The sequence below is a fragment of the Staurois parvus genome, unplaced genomic scaffold, assembly GCF_062004578.1.
Source record: "Staurois parvus isolate SC_StPar_1 unplaced genomic scaffold, SC_StPar_1.0 ptg000291l, whole genome shotgun sequence".
Taxonomy (NCBI): Eukaryota; Metazoa; Chordata; class Amphibia; order Anura; family Ranidae; genus Staurois; species Staurois parvus.
In genome coordinates this window covers 141,827-162,537 of record NW_028318087.1, presented here as the reverse complement: position 1 = coordinate 162,537, position 20,711 = coordinate 141,827, and the positions used below count along the sequence as shown (strand labels likewise).

Below are 20,711 nucleotides of genomic sequence, written 5' to 3'. Positions count from 1 at the left end.
TTTCGGGAAAGGGGAGAGCGTTAAAGCAGAGCTAACTTCCCTTTGGGAGTTAAAGTGGTTTTAAAGGCTCAAGTTGTTTTTACCTTCATGTATTCTATGCAGTATTCTATTCTGTGCATAGTGGCCCTTCCAGGTCCTGCCCACTCCTATCTAGCAATGTTCTCAACAGCAGCCTCTGCTGTCTGGGGACTCTTCCTCCTCATTGGCTGACACAGCTGTGGGAGCCCATTGGCTCCTGCTGCTGTCAATCACAGCCAGTGAGGAGAGAGCGGGGTGGGGGGTTGGGATGAGCTGCGGTTCTATGTGTCTTATGGATGCATAGAGCAGCAGCACGTGGATGAGAACACAGCGGTGCCCCCAGGGCGAGCGACTTTACCTGGGGGGCACTGCTTGAGGGGTAGGAGGGGACCTGAAAAGAAGAGGATCAGGGTTGCTCTGTGCAAAACCACTGCACAGAGCAGGTAAGTATAGGCATGTTTTGTTATTTAAAAAAAACCCAAAGCTTTAGTGACACTTTAAGTTCTACTTTAAGTGAAATTAATGGCAGTATATACCATATGTGTAGTATTATTACAGGTATGTTTTTTTAAAATGTATACACTATATTGCCAAAAGTATTGGGACGCCCCTCCAAATCCATTGGATTTAGGTGTTCCAATCACCTCCATGGCCACAGGTGTATGAAATCAAGCACCTAGGCATGCAGACTGCTTCTACAAACATTTGTGAAAGAATGGGTCACTCTCAGGAGCTCAATGAATTCAAGCGTGATGCCGTGATAGATTGCCACCTGTGCAGTGAGTCCCTCCATGAAATTTCCTTGCTACTAAATATTCCATGGTCAACTGTTAGTGGTATTATAACAAAATGGAAGCAGCTGGGAACAACAGAAACTCAGCCATGAAGTGGCAGGCCACGTAAAATGGCAGAGTGGAGTCAGCGCATGCTGAAGGGCACAGTGCGCAAAAGTTGCCAACTGTCTGCAGAGTCAATAGCTAAAGACCTCCAAATTTTGTCGCCTTCAGATTAGCACAACAGTGTGTAGAGAGCTTCATGGAATGGGTTACCATGGCCGAGCAGCTGCATCTAAGCCTTACATCACCAAGTGCAATGCAAAGCATTAGATAGAGGTGTTTAAAGCACAACACCACTGAACTCTAGAGCAGTGTAAACGTGTTTTCTGGAGAGATGAATCATGCTTCTCTATCTGGCAATCAGATGGATGTGTCTGGGTTTAGCGGTTGCCAGGAGAACGGTACTTGCCTGACTGCATTGTGCCAAGTGTAAAGTTTGGTGGAGGGGGGGGGGAATTATGGTGCGGGGTTGTTTATCAGGGGTTGGGCTTGGCCCCTTAGTTCCAGTGAAGGGAACACTTAAGGTGTCAGCATACAAAGACATTTTGAACAATTTCATGCTTCCAACTAGAGATGAGCGAATTATTCAAAAATTCGATTCGACCGATTCGGCGAATTCGTGAAAAAATTTTGATTCGAGTCGAATATATTCGCTACGAATTTAACTTATAAAAGGGTGTTTCTAGGCTTCAGAGAGCCTTTATATTAGTGCAGAACACTGTACCTTTAATTTAAATGCCCTTGGAGTCTGCTGGGGAAGAGAAATAATACTGACAGTCAGTATGACATGCAGATGAGTGCCGTCGATCTTAGAATCACCGCACACTTCACTCATTTGGGCAGTCACGGGGCCAAAACCAGAGTGTGGAGCCACAGTGTGGCGGTGGAGGCAGCAGCAATGGGAGGCCATACAGCACCCTATGACAAAAATGGAAACCACCAGCAGTAGGAGGAGACCTGAAAGTGGCACATGGCAGAGTGTGGCGATGGAGACAGCAGCAATGGGAGGCCGTACAGGGACCCATGACACACTCTGGACCTGGCAGCAGCATGAGGAGGCGGTACAGGGGCCCATGACAGATTACGGGCCTGGCAACAGCATGAGGAGTCAGTACGGGGGCCCATGACACACTCTGGACCTGGCAGCAGCATGAGGAGGCGGTACAGGGGTGCATGACAGATTACGAGCCTGGCAGCAGCAACTTGGACAGGAGGACGTTCAGCTTCTGCACCGTCGGGTGCGTGCTCGCAAACTGTTGTCTCTTGGAAACGGATTCCAAGAAAGACTGCTGACGGAATCCGTGAAGAGGAGTAGCAGGAGAAGGAGCATCTGAACGAGCGGAATATGCCAACAAGCGACAACAGGGGCCCATGACAGATTACGGGCCTGGCAGCAGCATGAGGAGTCGGTACGGGGGCCCATGGCAGATTACGGGCCTGGCAGCAGCAATGGGAGGCCCGTAATCTGCCAGCACCCTATGACAAAAAATGGAACACACCAGCAGTGTGTGAGGAGACCTGAAAATGGCACATGGCAGAGTGTGGCGATGGAGACAGCAGCAATGGGAGGCCGTACAGGGACCCATGAGAGACTCTGGACCTGGCAGCAGCATGAGGAGGCGGTACAGGGGCCCATGGCAGATTAGGGGCCTGGCAGCAGCTATGGGAGGCCCGTAATCTGCCAGCACCCTATGACAAAAAATGGAACCCACCAGCAGTGTGAGGAGACCTGAAAGTGGCACATGGCAGAGTGTGGCGATGGAGACAGCAGCAATGGGAGGCCGTACAGGGACCCATGAGAGACTGTGGACCTGGCAGCAGCATGAGGAGGCGGTACTGGGGCCCATGGCAGATTAGGGGCCTGGCAGCAGCAATGGGAGGCCCGTAATCTGCCAGCACCCTATGACAAAAAATGGAACACACCAGCAGTGTGAGGAGACCTGAAAGTGGCACATGGCAGAGTGTGGCGATGGAGACAGCAGCAATGGGAGGCGGTTCAGGGACCCATGAGACACTGTGGACCTGGCAGCAGCATGAGGAGGCGGTACAGGGGCCCATGGCAGATTAAGGCCTGGCAGCAGCAATGGGAGGCCCGTAATCTGCCAGCACCCTATGACAAAATGGAACCCTGGGCTGGGGCAGGCAGAACCACCGTATCTTTATCACGGTTTTCCCAGGCCACCGAATGGCGACGCTGCATATGCTGACGCAACGCTGTAGTCCCAACATGGGCCCCCTGGCCACGCTTGACTTTCTGGCCACATAGTCGACATACGGCTACGTTTACTTCCTCGGGCGGCTTGACGAAAAATTGCCACACCGCCGAGTAGGAAACTTTGCCCCCGCTACTCCTCACTGGCTGACTGCTACTTCCTCCGTGCACACCGGCACCACTACTGGCCGTGGTGGTAGGCTGCAGTGGAGCTGGTGCTCTACTCCGTGGCCGTTTGCCTCCACTGACACTGCTGCGACCCTGCTGCCTCCTGGCAGCAGCAATGGGAGGCCGTACAGGGACCCATGACACACTCTGGACCTGGCAGCAGCATGAAGAGGCGGTACAGGGGCCCATGGCAGATTAGGGGCCTGGCAGCAGCAATGGGAGGCCCGTAATCTGCCAGCACCCTATGACAAAAAATGGAACACACCAGCAGTGTGAGGAGACCTGAAAGTGGCACATGGCATGAGACACTGTGGACCTGGCAGCAGCATGAGGAGGCGGTACAGGGGCCCATGGCAGATTAGGGGCCTGGCAGCAGCTATGGGAGGCCCGTAATCTGCCAGCACCCTATGACAAAAAATGGAACACACCAGCAGTGTGAGGAGACCTGAAAGTGGCACATGGCATGAGACACTGTGGACCTGGCAGCAGCATGAGGAGGCGGTACAGGGGCCCATGGCAGATTAGGGGCCTGGCAGCAGCTATGGGAGGCCCGTAATCTGCCAGCACCCTATGACAAAAAATGGAACACACCAGCAGTGTGTGAGGAGACCTGAAAGTGGCACATGGCAGAGTGTGGCGATGGAGACAGCAGCAATGGGAGGCCGTACAGGGACCCATGAGAGACTCTGGACCTGGCAGCAGCATGAGGAGGCGGTACAGGGGCCCATGGCAGATTACGGGCCTGGCAGCAGCAATGGGAGGCCCGTAATCTGCCAGCACCCTATGACAAAAAATGGAACACAACAGCAGTGTGAGGAGACCTGAAAGTGGCACATGGCATGAGACACTGTGGACCTGGCAGCAGCATGAGGAGGCGGTACAGGGGCCCATGGCAGATTAGGGGCCTGGCAGCAGCTATGGGAGGCCCGTAATCTGCCAGCACCCTATGACAAAAAATGGAACACACCAGCAGTGTGAGGAGACCTGAAAGTGGCACATGTTTGGGGCATGATTCATGGCGGATTTAGTCAGTTGTGTCAGGAACTGGTGGTTTGAAATCCAGACTAATCCACGCCTGATTCATTTTCACAAACGTGAGTCTCTCCACACTTTGGGTGGACAGTCGTGTCCTCCGGGGAGTTACAATACCTCCTGCCGCACTAAACACGCGCTCCGATGCCACGCTACTGGCCGGGCATGACAGCCTTTCAAGGGCAAATTCAGCTAGTTGGGGCCAAAGGTCAAGTTTCGTTGCCCAGTAGTCAAGGGGATTGTCTACCTCGGTTGGCAGGGTGCTGTCCAAGTAGGCCTAAGCCTGTTGTTTGAGGTCCTGCTCCAGGTCCACCTGATGCTGCTGCTGCTGCGGCTGGTTAGTAGTTTCCTCACTGCGCTGGTGAAGAAAGCTACTCATCATCGACTGCAGACTGAGGAAGCTGCTGCTGGTGGAGCTGCCACTGCTCCTACCACCCCACCCCTCCCCTGCTGCCATGGCAGCGGAACGCGAGCGCACAGGGCCCACAGTGTCTGAGGATGGACGTTGGCGCAGAAAGGCAGAGACCAACTGACTACATAGGTGGTTTTTATAGTACGTTATTTTGGCCTCCCTCTCAGCAGGTGTGAAAAAGGCCACCATTTTTGAACGGTAGCGAGGGTCCAACAAGGTGGACAGCCAAAAGTCATCCCTCTGTCTGATGGTTATTATTCGGCTGTCGCTACGCAAGCAAGTGAGCATGCTATGGGCCATTTGTGCCAAGGAATGCGAGGGACTCCCTGCCTCCATCTCCACAGCATACTGCCACGGTGCGTCTGGGTCCTCTGTCTCCTCCTCCTCCTCCTCTACCAGATGCTCCTGCTCCTCCACTCCTGTCCGCTGAGTGGAAAAACCACCCATTTCACTCAATTCCTGAGCACAAATGTCCTCCTCTACCTCCTCCTCTTCTTCCTGTCCTGCCCCCACAGGGGTCATGTGGCGTTGAGATCTGTGCGCCACGTCTACCGCACCCTGACCAGCCATTGTTAACAGCATTTGTTCCAGGACGTGCAACAGAGGAATGACGTCGTTCATCCCATAGTCCTGCCGACTCACGAATAGCGTGGCCTCCTCAAAGGGCCTGAGCAAGCGGCAGGTGTCACGCATGAGCTGCCAATGGCTGACATCGAAGTTACACAGGGGAGTACCTTTATCCGCTTGTAACATCAGGAAATCGGTGATGGCCTTTCGCTGTTCGTAAAGGCGGTCTAACATGTGTAGGGTTGAATTCCACCTTGTTGCAACGTCGCAGATCAGGCGATGCTGTGGAATTTCGTTCTGCCGCTGCAGCTCAAGGAGGGTGTGCTTTGCGGTGTAGGAATGGCTGAAATGCATGCAAAGTTTACGTGACATTTTAAGGATGTCTTGCAGTGGGATGGTGGATTTTAGGAACCGCTTGACAACCAGATTGAACCCGTGAGCCATGCATGGCGCATGGCACAACGTTCCTTGACGCAGAGCAGACACCATGTTCTTTCCGTTGTCGGTCAACATGGTTCCGATTTTCAGTTTGCGTGGAGACAGCCATCTGTCGATTTCTCTGTTCATTACACTGAGAAGTTCCTCCCCTGTGTGACTACGTTCGCCAAGGCATACCAGGTGCAGCACAGCGTGACACCGTTGCGCCCTGCACATGTGATATGCCGGTCGGGTAATGGGACTTGGCACGGGGGTGGCGGCTGAGGACACGGCGGAAGAAGAGGTGGTAGAGGCGGACATCTTTGCCGGACCAAGGACGTGCAAACGTGGAGGCAAAAGCGGCGTGACCTGTCCAAGTTGCTGGTGCGGCTGTGACGGCACCACGTTCACCCAGTGGGCCGTAAATGACATAAACTGTCCCTGACCGTAGTTACAGCTCCACACGTCGGCGCTGCCGTGCACTTTGGCAGAGACCGACATGCTCAAAGACTGGCCCACCATCTCTTCTACATGTGAATGCAGGGCTGGCACTGCCTTTTTGGCGAAGAAATGACGGCTTGGCACTCTCCACCGCGGCGCGGCACAAGCCATCATTTCTCGGAAAGGTGCTGAGTCCACCACTTGGAAAGGGAGGGACTGCAGCACCAGCAACTTGGACAGGAGGACGTTCAGCTTTTGCACCGTCGGGTGCGTGCTCGCAAACTGTTGTCTCTTGGAAACGGATTCCAAGAAAGACTGCTGACGGAATCCGTGAAGAGGAGTAGCAGGAGAAGGAGCATCAGAACGCGCGGAAGATGCCAACGAGCGACAACTCCCCTCAGCAGAGGTGTTGGAGCCTTGACTGGCTGATAGAGGGCGATTGACGTCGGGTGACGGAGCAAGTGATGGAGCGGGGGCTGGGGCAGGCAGAACCGCCGTATCTTTATCACGGTTTTCCCAGGCCACCAAATGGCGACGCTGCATATGCTGCCGCAACGCTGTAGTCCCAACATGGGCCCCCTGGCCACGCTTGACCACATAGTCGACATATGGCTACGTTTACTTCCTCGGACGGCTTGACAAAAAATTGCCACACCGCCGAGTAGGAAACTTTGCCCCCGATACTCCTCACTGGCTGACTGCTGCTTCCTCCGTGCACACTGGCCGTGGTGGTAGGCTGCAGTGGAGCTGGTGCTGTACTCCGTGGCCGTTTGCCTCCACTGACACTGCTGACCCTGCTGCCTCCTGGGCAACCCACCGACTGTTTTGCTCGCTGCCAAGCTGCCACCCTCTTCTCCTGATGATGCGGAAGCAATAGCCGGATGACGACGAGGCTGCCAAGTGCGATCAGCCTCATCATCATCAATTAGGGTCTCCGCCTCACTACTAGCCCCCTCGGCTGCGTGTGGGTCAGGAGACAGACCTGTCTCTAGACCGGCTACCGAGCCACTCTCCTCGCCACTACTTCTTCGCCTGGCTGCTGAAGAGGCGGATGTCTCCCCCCGTTCCTGACCGCCCTCTGTTAGCTCTTCCTCACTGTACAGTGGGGCTGAGCCCACAGCATACGATACTTCGCTTGGTGAGGGAACACCAAAGGACAGGGGCAGGTCGAGGACATGTGATTTCAGTGGGCTTGCTCCCGGGCCATGCCAACTAACGGTTGTGTCTGACGTACCCACCGACCGTTGGCTGTAGGTGTCAGAGGTGACCTGGGAAGAGGAAGACGACCGAGCCAACCAATCGATGACGGCAGGGTTGTCGGTGGAGACACGACCGCTGGATGACACCGGGAGCACTGGCCTCTGGCTGCGACTAGTGCTGCCTCGACCCCTTCCTCTGCTGCCACGTCTGCTCGCTCCTAAAACATTGCCTCCTCTGCCACTCCTATGCATGTTGTCTGACATACTCTTTAATTAAACGATTCTGTGTCCCTGAGTAACAATTCTGTGTCCCTGAGTAACAATTCTGTGTCCCTGAGTAACAATTCTGTGTCCCTGAGTAACAATTCTGTGTCCCTGAGTAACGATTCTGTGTCTGTCCCTGAGTAACAATTCTGTGTCTGTCCCTGAGTAACAATTCTGTGTCTGTCCCTGAGTAACAATTCTGTGTCTGTCCCTGAGTAACAATTCTGTGTCTGTCCCTGAGTAACAATTCTGTGTCTGTCCCTGAGTAACAATTCTGTGTCTGTCCCTGAGTAACAATTCTGTGTCTGTCCCTGAGTAACAATTCTGTGTCTGTCCCTGAGTAACAATTCTGTGTCTGTCCCTGAGTAACAATTCTGTGTCCCTGAGTAACAATTCTGTGTCCCCGAGTAACAATTCTGTGTCCCTCAGTAACAATTCTGTGTCCCTCAGTAACAATTCTGTGTCCCTCAGTAACAATTCTGTGTCCCTCAGTAACAATTCTGTGTCCCTCAGTAACAATTCTGTGTCCCTCAGTAACAATTCTGTGTCCCTGAGTAACAATTCTGTGTCTCTGAGTAACAATTCTGTGTCCCTCAGTAACAATTCTGTGTCTGTCCCTGAGTAACAATTCTGTGTCCCTGAGTAACAATTCTGTGTCCCTGAGTAACAATTCTGTGTCCCTGAGTAACAATTCTGTGTCCCTGAGTAACAATTCTGTGTCTGTCCCTGAGTAACAATTCTGTGTCTGTCCCTGAGTAACAATTCTGTGTCCCTAAATAACGTTTCTGTGGCCCTAAGTAACGTTTCTGTGGCCCTAAGTAACGTTTCTGTGGCCCTAAGTAACAGTTCTGTGGCCCTCAGTAACAATTCTGTGTCCCTCAGTAACAATTCTGTGTCTGTCCCTGAGTAACAATTCTGTGTCCCTAAGTAACAGTTCTGTGGCCCTCAGTAACAATTCTGTGTCTGTCCCTAAGTAACGATTCTGTGGCCCTAAGTAACGTTTCTGTGGCCCTAAGTAACGTTTCTGTGGCCCTAAGTAACGTTTCTGTGGCCCTAAGTAACGTTTCTATGTCCCTAAGTAACGTTTCTGTGTCCCTAACTCTCTCCCTGAATACAGCCAGGTCTGCCTCTGTTGAATGACTGGAGGCAAATGGAGAATTCTAAAATGGCCGCCATTTATAGCTCGACCATTACACAGTGCTGGCTGGCTAGCTGCTGATTGGCTAATGCGATCACATGTCATGAATGAATGCATTATGGGTCAGCGCGCCTTGTCTGCGCGCCTTCCCAGACATCCCCGCTCCGTCGCCGCACATGTCGCCGCCATTTTAGGAAAAATTTCGATTTGCGCATCCGAAGTCTGCTTATTTTCGGATTCGGCGCGAATCGAAATTTTTCTAATATTCGAAACGAATTCCACTTCGCCTGCTTCGATTCGCTCATCTCTACTTCCAACTTTGTGGGAACAGTTTGGGGATGACCTCGTCCTGTTCCAACATGACTGCACATCAGTGCACAAAGGAAGGTCCATAAAGACATGGATGAGGGAGCTTTGGGTGCATGAACTTGACTGGCCAGCACAGAGTCCTGACCTCAACCAGATAGAACACCTTTGGGTTGAATATGGTGCACCATCTAGAACAATCCTTCAGTTCTTGTCTCGGAGACGTAACACAGAGTGAGAGAAAATCTCCCAAAGTGAGGAGAATTCCCTTCTTGAACAGTTGTCCCCATTGTCCCCTAATATTTTGTTTTGGGGACAACTATAAAATTTAGTCTTTCCCCCTCACTCTCCTCCTTCTTGACAATGGTCTCCAATACTAACAGAATGGTGTATTCCTCCAATGGACTCTGACAGCAGTAAAAAAAATGAACAGATTTCATAGCCCTTCTCCATTCTAGAAAAAAAAAATTGCCTAGAGTCATTGAAGAGTTTTGTATAGCAAACCACCACACTCAGTAACTGCTAAGTTAGTAATTTATTGTAATTAGTCTAATAAAATTATTTCTAATATGTGATAATGATTATTTGTATTTAATAAACTAACCAGAAGTATTAATGTAAAAAAAAAGCATAAAGTAATTGTAAAATTCTTTTACATATTTAAGTTTATTCATCCATATTCTAGTAATTATAAAGTGTTACTTAACCCAGGACCCTGCATTACCTATATCTGGTCTCCCTCAGTACACAAAACATGGAAAGCCAATTATTTTAGTAAATATAACCTGCTAAATACCTTTTCTCATCAGCAATATATAGCAGTCTTGTGACTTCTATCAGTGTCCACTGATTAACTTTGCAGGCGTTTTCATTCTCCTGACTGTCCCATGAGGCTGCATGATCCCTAACCATCTTTCTGGACAGTTGGACAGTTCTGATTGGCCCTGTGCTGATCACACGCACCCCCCCCCCAAAAAAAAAAAGTTTATAGCAATACACATCAAACTGAGCATGTGCAGAGTGCCTCCTAGGGTTCTGTACTACTGGCAGATGACAGGATCAAACAGCCTTTTTGCACAATGCAGAGGATTAACCCCTTAGGTTCCACAGTGAGTATAACAAGCATTCTTTACTGCATATACAGACTCATTTTACTGTTGTGGCTTTAGTAACACTTTAGGAGTGAAAACAGTTTTTTACATTCTCTTTAGTATGTTATAACTCTTGTAATAGAAGCAGTATTCAATATAATAAAAGTCTACCACTGACTCAGTAGTGGAAAGCTGCATTTAGATGGGAAACCAGAAAATCTGCAGAATCATCATTGCAGCAAGCGGAGTGAATTTTGTATTAAATTTTAACAATAATCCCGTCAATGACTGACTCACCAAAAACTGTTATTCTACTTGATTAATGGAATGCTGCATGCTCAAACCCTTATTGAGACAATTTCCCTTTTTTAAAGGCACTTTTGTATAGAAAATTATAATTGCTTTCCAAACATCTTGTTTAGTATACAGTGTATATACTTCATTCAAGATTGGATAAGATGTGTGATCTGCAGATGATAGATATTTTTTTTGTTGTTACTACTACTACTACAGGTACTTATATAGCACCATCAATTTACACTGTGCTTTACATATATATTGTACATTCACTTCAGTCCCTAACCCTCAAGGGGCGTACAATCTATGGTCCCTAACTCGCATTCAATCATACACATACTAGGGCCTATTTAGACAGGAGCCAATTAACCTCCCAGCATGTCTTTGGAGTGTGGGAGAAAACTGGAGGAAACCCACACAGGCACAGGGAGAACATGTTGGGATTTGAACCAGCGACCCTAGTACTATCAGGCGGAAGTACTAACCATTTAGCCACTGTGCTGCTGTTAACTGCAAATGACTTGCATAATATGGATCCAACTACAGCACTGGCTCTGTACTAAACCAGAACTAGTCCTAAAAAGAATATTCAATAAAGAGTGAAAATATTGATATTATTATTCAGGATTTATATAGCGCCAACAGTTTGCGCAGCACTTTACGATATAGAGGGAGACAATACAATTACAATACAGTTCAGTACAGAAAGAATAGGAAGGCCCTGCTCATGGCGCTTACAATTATAATTTGTGAATCGCTGAATCTAACACATAATATATCATGATCCTGAACTTGCACTATTGCAGTAGTCTCGTGGGTATATTACACCACAAATATATTAAATTCTAGCCAATTCTTTTTTTTGGATATGGTGAACCTGTAGATGTCAGTATCCCCACTGTGGATATTTCCTCTGATTTCTCATCTTGTCGCTGAGATAGGAAATCAGGAACAAAGATGGACGTATAGCTGCTGTAAGGATTTCCTCTGTCTTCCTGTCACAGTTATCAGGTGTCACCAGGATAGGAAGTAAGAGAAAATCTCTCTAAATGGGATGCAATAGCAATAAAAATCTGACATAAATAACATAATCACGTAATTCCCATTATGTTTGAAGTCTTTATATTCTTCGCTGTATGTACATAGTGGAGTTGATTTACTAAGGCAGCCCATAGAAGATAGTGTTTTTTTTTTTTTTTTCATGAACAAAAAAAACCTGACACGATTCTTGCCACTCCCATCCCCACACTTGTACCGTAGTCGACTGGTAGATCGAATTCTGTACAACTTACCTGTCCATACGTGGATCGAAATTTGTCCGCCATGGACAGCTTAAAGGCAAATGGGCTGTTCGCTTTGCAAGGAAATTGTGAATGAGGCAAAGCTCTGCTGACTTCTATCATCCAATCATGTACAAGCAAAAATGCTGTTTTTTTTTTATTTGCATGTGTTTTGAGTTTTTCCTTTACAATGGAATTTGTCCCAGACCTAAGCGAGTGTGGTAAAGCTTCACCTTGTAAAGTGCATCTTTTCTTCCAAAGTGAACAGCCTATTTGCCTTTAGAAAATCACCCCCATTGTGTATCGCACAAACCATCTCTCTGCTGCCTCTCACCATGTGGCTTTGTATAAAGCTAATGTGACATTAAATTCTGGTTAAAAACAAAAATACTCTAATTTCCTGTTGCATCTCTGGGACAAGAAGTGAAGGGAAATTTTCCCTTCGGGGATCAGCAACCTGTACATCGCAGCCATGTGACTGGTAGATCACGGTCTGCGATTGCTGACCCACCACCCCAGAGCATCTAACAGAGTGCAGAAGGACTACTTGTAAAGTTGTAGCATAAGCCGTTGCCTCCTTGTGTAGTGCTGGCTCCTGTCCCATGTGAAGTGATACCGGCTAGCAGTTTCCAGAGTGGTGCCAGCCAGTGGTGTATTTAGGGTTTGTGCTGCCATAGGCAACACAAAAATTGTGCGCCCTCCCTATGAGAGTCAGCCTCTCTCTCTCTTTCTCTCTCCCTTAGGTGTTGTGTTCTCTGGGCTCTCCCTGCTGTCGTCCATGCAGCATGTGAGACAGGATCACTGATAGATTGTATGGGACTGTACAGACGCACACACAGTATGATTACCACCCCCTACCCACATTTCCTGCTGCTGGGAGATGAGCAGCCCTTGGAGGAGGTAGGGGGCGGTAATCATACTGTGTGTGTGTGTGTGTGTGTACATTCCCATACAATCGATCAGTGATCCTGTCTCATGTGCTGCATGGATGACAGGAGGGAGAGCCCAGAGATCACAACATTACTTGCCTCCTCCTGGCTTTTTCCTCTCCCCCACTTCTCTCCCTGCTCCTGGCTTTCCCCTGGTCCCAGTTCTGAGTGCGGGAGGGGGAAGGAGCTCAGCGGCCACTTATGAAAACCAGGGTACCCCCTCGATCCGGCCAGGTCTGTCTCTCCCTCCAGCAACAGAAAGCCAGTGGGAGGGAGAGGGGGAGAAACCGGCTTTCAGCTGCTGGAGGGAGAGATGCACAGGGTATTGTTCTGTAGCTGCTCTCCCCCCCCCCATCCTCCTGCTGTCTGGGCCACCTACAGGAGTACCGGTGGGATCCCTCAGATGGCGGCCATGCATGACTCAGTTTGCTGCTGATCACCAGGTCCCTTGTTCCGAGTGGCAATGCCGCCCCCCTAAAAATTCCCACCATAGGCAAACTCCTTGTTGCCAGCAGCAGTAAAGAAGAGGTCTTCAGGTCAGTGTGAAGCAATACACTGGGCATAATAGTATAGGGCTGCTTTCACACTGATGTGCTGCGGTTTACCCACACCGCGGGTTCAGTGCAGCGTACCTGCAGCTTTCTTGCGGGTTTGCTGTTCTGAGCCATATACTTCTATTATATCCTGCGTGTTTGGTGCACTTTCTAAAAGCGCACCTGAATGCAAGAGCTTTGGTGAACTTTCAGAAAGTGCATCGCACTGCAGAATATTTATTTATTTTTCCACGCTGTCACTTTAAAAAAAAAAAAATTATCACTTTTATTGCTGTGCTGTCACAAAGAATGTAAACATGTGACATTTACTCTTTTATATGTACGGATCTGGGGTCAGTAACCCCAAATTCTTCCTCTGCCTTTAAAAGCTTTCAAAACCCCATGATTAGAGTGCCTGAATGCTTTTTAAAAAATGGTGTTGTGTATTTGAGTAAACCGAAAGTGATGTCAGGTCATCACTTCCGGTTTACGGTTTGCCTCAGCCAAACAAAGCTGATCCGGTCTTTTTGGATCTGTGACCAGCCGGCGGCAGCACCAGCTGGTCAATTGGGACCCCCGGTAGGACAGCAGATCCTATTAAAGAGGAGGGAGTGGGTGGGACCTCCCCCTCCTCCGTTCGTAATAGCAATCAGAGACGCTAACTAGCCGCTTGATTGCCATTACAAGACTGTCGGCTCTAAATGACGGTACCAGAGTGATGCCTGCAGCTGCAGGCATCATCATAGTACAACCACTTGAAGACTGGTGATGTACCAGGTACATGACTAGTAGGCAAGCGTTTAAATATCAAACACTAAAGCTCAGTCACAAAGACTCGAGTTGAATGTAACAGTCCATTAAATATTATATAAATTTGCTGTGCTACAATGGTATGGTTCTCAAAATAAGTATCACAAAAACTTGAGTGAAAATAAAACAAGTCCAAACTGTGAAAATAACAATACAGTCCCAGTGATCTGTATAGGTGATTGACCACCAAGTGTCTTAAAAAAAAAACTAGTGCTTCACCACCAGGTAATGGTAGGACTTTTACCAGAACATGTGGACCCTTAAATGATTTAAGAGTCGCAAACGCATGGATGTATTATTCCAAAGGTATATGTCCACCGTGTCCCTCAAATTTGGGAAAGATACTGCACCATAATAATGGATGGAAAGGATGCCTTCAAATTCTCCCCATTCATATTTTCTCACAATTAGTACCTCTCAATATTGCCATGCAAAAAAAAAACAAAGGAGCAACTATTGCATAAAAGCACGTTTATTGAGAGAAAGTATAGCACTCACAATTGGGTAGACAAATAAGCGCTGTACATAAAATATCCTCCGGTCTCAGGAACCGATTCACTTCCTAGTATTGGAAAGCAGCGTGATGACATCAGAAGCACAGGCTCCACCTGACGCATTACGCCACACTTTTTCACTTTTTGCGCAGTTTTTCTTTTAGATTTTGAACAGTCCATTAAAGTCTTTAAAGTGGAGGTCCAGTCAAGATTAAAAAGTCAGCAGCTACAAAACTGTAGCTGCTGACTTTTAAAAAAAACAGACACTCGCCTGTCCCTCTATCCTGCGTTGTCCTCACACCAGCCGGGTTCACCAGCCACCCTGTGTCCCCGGTACTGGCATCTTAAGTCTGGACACCTGGCTGTGATCGCTTGCTGCTTCACAGCTGGGTTCCCACTGTGCATGGTCCCATAGTCTTCTGGGACCTGTCACGTGTCCCAGAAGACTACGGGGAGGGAGGGGGAAGAACAACTTCTGCTTTCAATCGCCTAGGCGATTGCAGCAGAATTGGGAGCTTGTACCTGTCAAATCTGGGTACCCCCCTCTCCCCAAAGGTGCCAATCCTTAACAGAGAGCGGTGGACGAAGCCTTAAAGCGGAACTTCCCCTTTTGGGTGGAGCTGCTTTAATCACACTGTCCAACCACAATAGTGGGTGACAATTGTTACTGTTTATGCAGCACTTTACAATATAGAGGGGGACAGTACAATTACAATACAGTTCAATACAGAAGGAATAAGAGGACCCTGGGAGGAGCGGAGAGGACGGTTTGAGCGATATCTGCAGATGAGGTTGGTGATTGTAGCCAAGGTAGCAATGTTGTGGATGGCCTTGTATGTTGTGGTTTAGTATTTTGAATTTTCACTACAATTACACTACACTACTCTACATTCACTACAATTCCCTGTGGTTGATGGGAACTGTAGTTTCCTTTTACTGCAGTGAGATAGGAGAGGATATGATGTAATCCCTGCTTTTACACTTGCTCCTTGGCAGAGCAGGTGCTGTTCTCTTTTGAATTACATTTGAGATGAGGTCATGAAAATTCAATTAGACTTTTCTCCTAAATGGTAAGGAGTTTCAAAATCTTAACTGTTTAGTGTTTTGTATAGGGGGTGTACTAATGGGTGATTTTTTTTTTTTTTTTTTTTTTCTGCTTATCCCAGAGTTCTTTTTTAAATATGACAGACAATGGAACTTAAACTTGCCCATTCCTCTGCAGAATCACGAACATTCAAAGCTAAAGAACTGTGGGAGAGGAAGGGAGCTGTGATTATGGCTGTACGAAGACCTGGATGTTTTTTGTGCAGAGAGGTAAATGACTAATAACATAAGTTATGTATCACACTTTTGCACTGTATTCATTATGTTACTGTGTTCATTATAATCTAATGTTAGAATAGCAATATTATGCTGTCTACACTACAATGTAAGGGTATTAAAGTGAATGTTAACGCTGAATTCCAGGAATTCAGGGACTTTGCAGAGTTCAGGCATACTCTGGAGTTAAGTCCAGTTGGGTGCATGTCACCTCCGGGACTTATACCTATTACTTATATGTAACAGATTTATTGCACTCGTGAACAATACACTACTTAACCACCTCCTGTCAGGCCGTTGTATATAAACGGTTGGACGGTGGCACTGCAGGGTCGGGTAGCTGTTTATACACGGCCTCCCCGAATCCTGCTTGTGCGCACTCCCTGGGAGCACGCAGCACCGCGATCCGGTGCCTGCTGTGTCCTCCGGACACAGTGAAACACCGATCGTCGGATGGGACCTCTGTACGAGGTCCCGATCATGTGATCGCTGATTGGCCAATCAGTGATCACATGCAAAGCAGTAAGCAATATGACACTTGTGACATCATTGCTTACTACGTGTTAAATCTGTGAATGATCACATAGGTCACATGATACAAGGCTATTCACAACAGCCTTGTACCATGTGACAAACTGTGACCAATCACAGCTCACTCAGTAGTTCTCAATGACTGCAAGAATGCAGACAGAGAGAGAAATTATTGCTTTTAAATCCTATATGGGTGTAAAAGCAATCAGTGTAAAAAAAGAAAAAAAAAATCTTCATCACCCCCCACTAGTACAGTGTCACCATGGTGACACTGTACTGCTAGGGTGACAGTATGTTAAAAAAAAAAAAAAGAAATATATAAAAAATGTAAAACAAAATGTTTAAAAATTTATAATTTTTGGTTATAAACTAATTTGGCTGTTTTTTTTTTTTTTTTTTACTAAAAAGATAACGGAATAAATTTTGGCCAGGATTTATGTTGAAATATTATTTATTTGCAAAATTTTATAAGAAAAACACTTTTTTTCAAAAGTTTTGGACTTTTTCATTTACATAGCGAAAAAAAAAATCCCAGCGGTGAATAAATGCCACCAAAATAAAGTTTTATCTGTCTCTAAAAAATGGTAAAAAATTCATATGGGTACAGTGTTGCATGACCACGCAATTGTCATTCAAAGTGTGATAGCGCTGAAAGCTGAAAATTGCCCTGGACAGGAAGGGGGTAAAAGTGTCCGGACATGAATTGGTTAAGAGCACACTGAGGATTGGCTTTGATTGGCTCTCCGCTATAGTAAGCTGGAAATGATGACCTAACATCACTTCTGGTTTACCCGGATGTCAACAGCTCCATTTTTTAAAAAAGTTGAAAGCATTCAAAAACACTGATCTTGGTGTTTTGAATGCTTTTAAGGGCAGACCCCAGATCTCTCCATAAAGAGTACCTGTCACATGCCTATTGCTGTCACAAGGATGTTTACATTCTTAGTGACAACAATAAAACTGAGTAAAAAAAATTTTAAGCAACAATGTAAAAATAAAAAAAATTAATTGATAATTTTTAAAAAACAAAGTGCCCTGTGCTCGCATGCAAAGGTGGACGTGTACGCCGGTCCTGCACGCATGCAAACAGTGATTGTCCCACACATGAGGTATCATCGTGAACTTTATATCATGGACAGTAATTCTAGCACTAGATCTCCTCTGTATATCTAAAATGATAACCTGTAAAGGCTGTTAAAGTATCTCCTATGGATGGTAAAATTTCCATTGTTTTGTCGCCACTGCACACGTATGCAATTTTAAATCGTGACGTTTGATATCTATTTACTCGGCATGGCATCATCTTTTATATTTTTCCAAAAAATTGGGTTTTATATTGCTTTATGCGTTAAAATAAAAGTGTCTTTTTTCCCAAAAAATTGTGTTTGAAAAAATGCTGCGCAAATATTGTAGGACATAAAAAATTGCAAAAAACCCATTTTCTTTTTTTATGTCACATGATATTGCCACAATTTCTGTAAAAAATACACTAAAGTTAATTTTAGAGCACACCTTATGGATTTGGCAGCAAAAGGGTAAAGAAGAACTAAACTCCCCAGTATACATACCTCTACATTCCAGCGATCTGGCGGTTACGTCTCTCGCCAGCCTCTGTCATCTCCTCTCCAGGTACTGGGTTTTTGCCTCTATGATTGGCTGGTAGGAGATGACGTCATCCTGCGCATGTGCACGGAAGTCAGTCATTCCAGCTGCACTTTCACAGCTCCGTGTACATTTGGTAGAAAACAGGCAGGCACCTTTTTGTTTTATTGCAAACATAATATGTCTCTTCTACAATCAAAACTGCCTGCTCAGTTTTCTGAAAGTAAGGTTTAGTTCCACATTAGGGAAGTGACAAACAAATTAAAGCCCATCTCCAGCTAACACTTTTTAAACATTTATACCAACAATTCTTTTTCTTTTGGGATAAAAGTTTAAACCTTATAAATATCTGACCATTCTACGCACCTCCACCAGGGTAGTATGGTTTGGGCCAACCACTATAAATTTATTTTGCTGGTCATCATGGCCTGTTGGAGGAAGTGGAAAAATAATAGATTTTCTGGCCAAATCAGCAGGGAATAAAACAATGTTATGGAGAAACTAATAAAAAAAACGGATGTGTTAATACTATTGATTAACTTCATCATATATGTCCTTTTTAATTTTGCCCTTGGTAACACTTTAACTGCCCTGTACTAAACCTCAGTTGTAATTATAAGGGTCTGTTGACACCTGGTTTGTTTCCCAGTGCATTTCTAATTCACGACAAGGCAAAACTCCCTTTTTCCCATCATGCCAGTTCACACTGGTGCAGCTGTAGGAAAACTATATGCAGAACTTTTCTTAGCGCAGTGTGGTGCGATGCAATGCACTGAACCGCATTGAGGCCAGTAGAGTTTAAAGTGATTTGTTAGCCTATGATTTTTATTTTTTTAAATGATAAACATGTTAGACTTACCTGCTTTGTGTAATGGTTTTCACAAAGCAGCCCTGATCCTTATCTTCTGGGGTCCCCCACCGATGCTCCTGTTTCCTCCCCCCTGCTCAGTGCCCCCCATAGCAAACGCGTGCTCGCTCCTGAGCCATGCTCTGTGTGTTCAGAGACACACAGAGCTCAGCTCCAACCCCCGCCTCTCCTTACTGGCTGTGACTGACTCCTTCTGCTGTCCATTGGCTCCTTCTGCTGTCCATTGGCTCCTTCTGCTGTCCCTCAGCCAGGAGAGAGAGCTGAAAGAGTCGCTGCTCTTGTGCACATTGCTGTATCGAATCTAGCCTGTCAGATGTAGGGGTGCAGCAAAAAATGTCAGGGGTGAAGAGGATGCAAGGTCAGGAGGGCAGTGTACAGAGGACAGGGGGTCAGAAGGGCAGTGTACAGGGGTCAGCAGGGAGGAGGACAAGGACAGGGGGTTAGAAGGGCAATGTACAGGGGGGAGGACAGAGGGTCAGTAGGGCAGGGTACAGGGGTCAGCAGAACAGAGGACGGGGGGGTCAGTAGGGTAGGGTACAGGGGATCAATCCCCACTCAACTTTCCTCCTAGCAAAGATCACCGCCCCCCCCCCCCCCATTACCCTTCCCAGCACAAATAGAAAATCACTGCAGATCGGGGGGTATTCTCTCCCTCTTGTCATAGCAGCGCCCCTCCATATAGCACATGACACCGGACCCTAGATCCGGCCATGGGCTGGGGAGAGAGCAGACCACAGAAGGCTTTTACCTTAATGCATAGAATGCATTAAAGTGTTACTAAACCAGGGACCCTGCATTAATTAAATCTGGTCTCCACAGTACACAGAACATGGAAATGCAATTATTTTAGCAAATATAAACTGCTAAATGCCTTTTCCCATCAGCAGTTAGAGCAGTCTTGTGACTTCTATCTGTCCAGCAGAGCACTGGTTAAAGCTTGTAGGGGGAGTTTTCATTCTCCCCTGATTGTCCTATGAGACTGCATAACCCTGATCCTCTGTCTGAACAGTGCTGATTGGCCCTGGGCTGATCACATGCACTGTCCCAAGAACAAAAAAATCTTTAGCAATACACAACAAACTGAGCATGTGCAGCTTGCCCTCAAGGCTCTGTACTATTGGCAGATGGACTGGGGACAGCAGGAAAGGAGGAGGATCAGAGAAGAAAGGATTAAACCCCTTTTTTACGTAATGCAGAGGATTAACCCCTTAGGTTCCACTATGAGTATAACAAGCATGCTTTACTGCATATACAGACTGATTTTACTGTTGTGGGTTTAGTAACACTGTAAGTTGAAAAACCTTGTAGCTTTACAACCACATTAATTAACTATAACTTTGTGACATTTCAGTAGTGTTTGCCTAACCACCCCCCCCCCCCAAAAAAAAAGCAAACAGTGTGATGCAGTACCACTGCCCGCACATCATTGACTGCGTTCTAACGCAGCTGCTGGTATGAACGGGCCTTCTCTTGCACTTATTGAACAAGAATTTGCTGTTGTCATTTGTATCCAAAAGGTATTGAATGAAGCCTGAAATGAATCATAAGATGGAAAATATTTTCCATGCAGCTTCAAAAAAATGTGCATACAAATTGGTTCAGATTCTACTGAACCGAACAATTCATACAATGGAAATGTGTTTGGGTTATGCCACTAGCAGTTGATTTCCTTGAGTGACATCAATGACAGGTACTATGAGTTCCTTTTATAGCTTACATACCAAACAAATTCCATTATTCTGCAACAGATTTATTTTAAGAACTGTGCAAAGTATTACCGGTGTTTTGCTATTATTACTCTAAAGACCTGAGATTATGACAACAAAGAGGCACGTCAGTAAAAAGCATGTCAGAAATCTTCCCATTCAGAGGGAACTGAGTAAACAATTGGCAACAAATTCTTAACTTAGTAACCTGGGGTGAACTTCTCACATATAGTTCTGTGA

At 46.7% G+C, this 20,711-nt stretch overlaps 1 protein-coding gene across 2 annotated transcripts in view; it reads left to right on the top strand.

Annotated features, from left to right (window-relative positions):
* The window catches only part of PRXL2A (peroxiredoxin like 2A), a 71,028-nt gene that overhangs the window by 30,256 nt on the left and 20,061 nt on the right, over positions 1-20,711 (top strand). For both annotated transcript variants that reach the window (XM_089682478.1, XM_089682479.1), the window contains one exon: positions 15,667-15,758. In XM_089682478.1, coding sequence (XP_089538604.1) covers positions 15,667-15,758 — 92 coding nt within the window. The remainder of the gene's footprint in view (positions 1-15,666; positions 15,759-20,711) is intronic.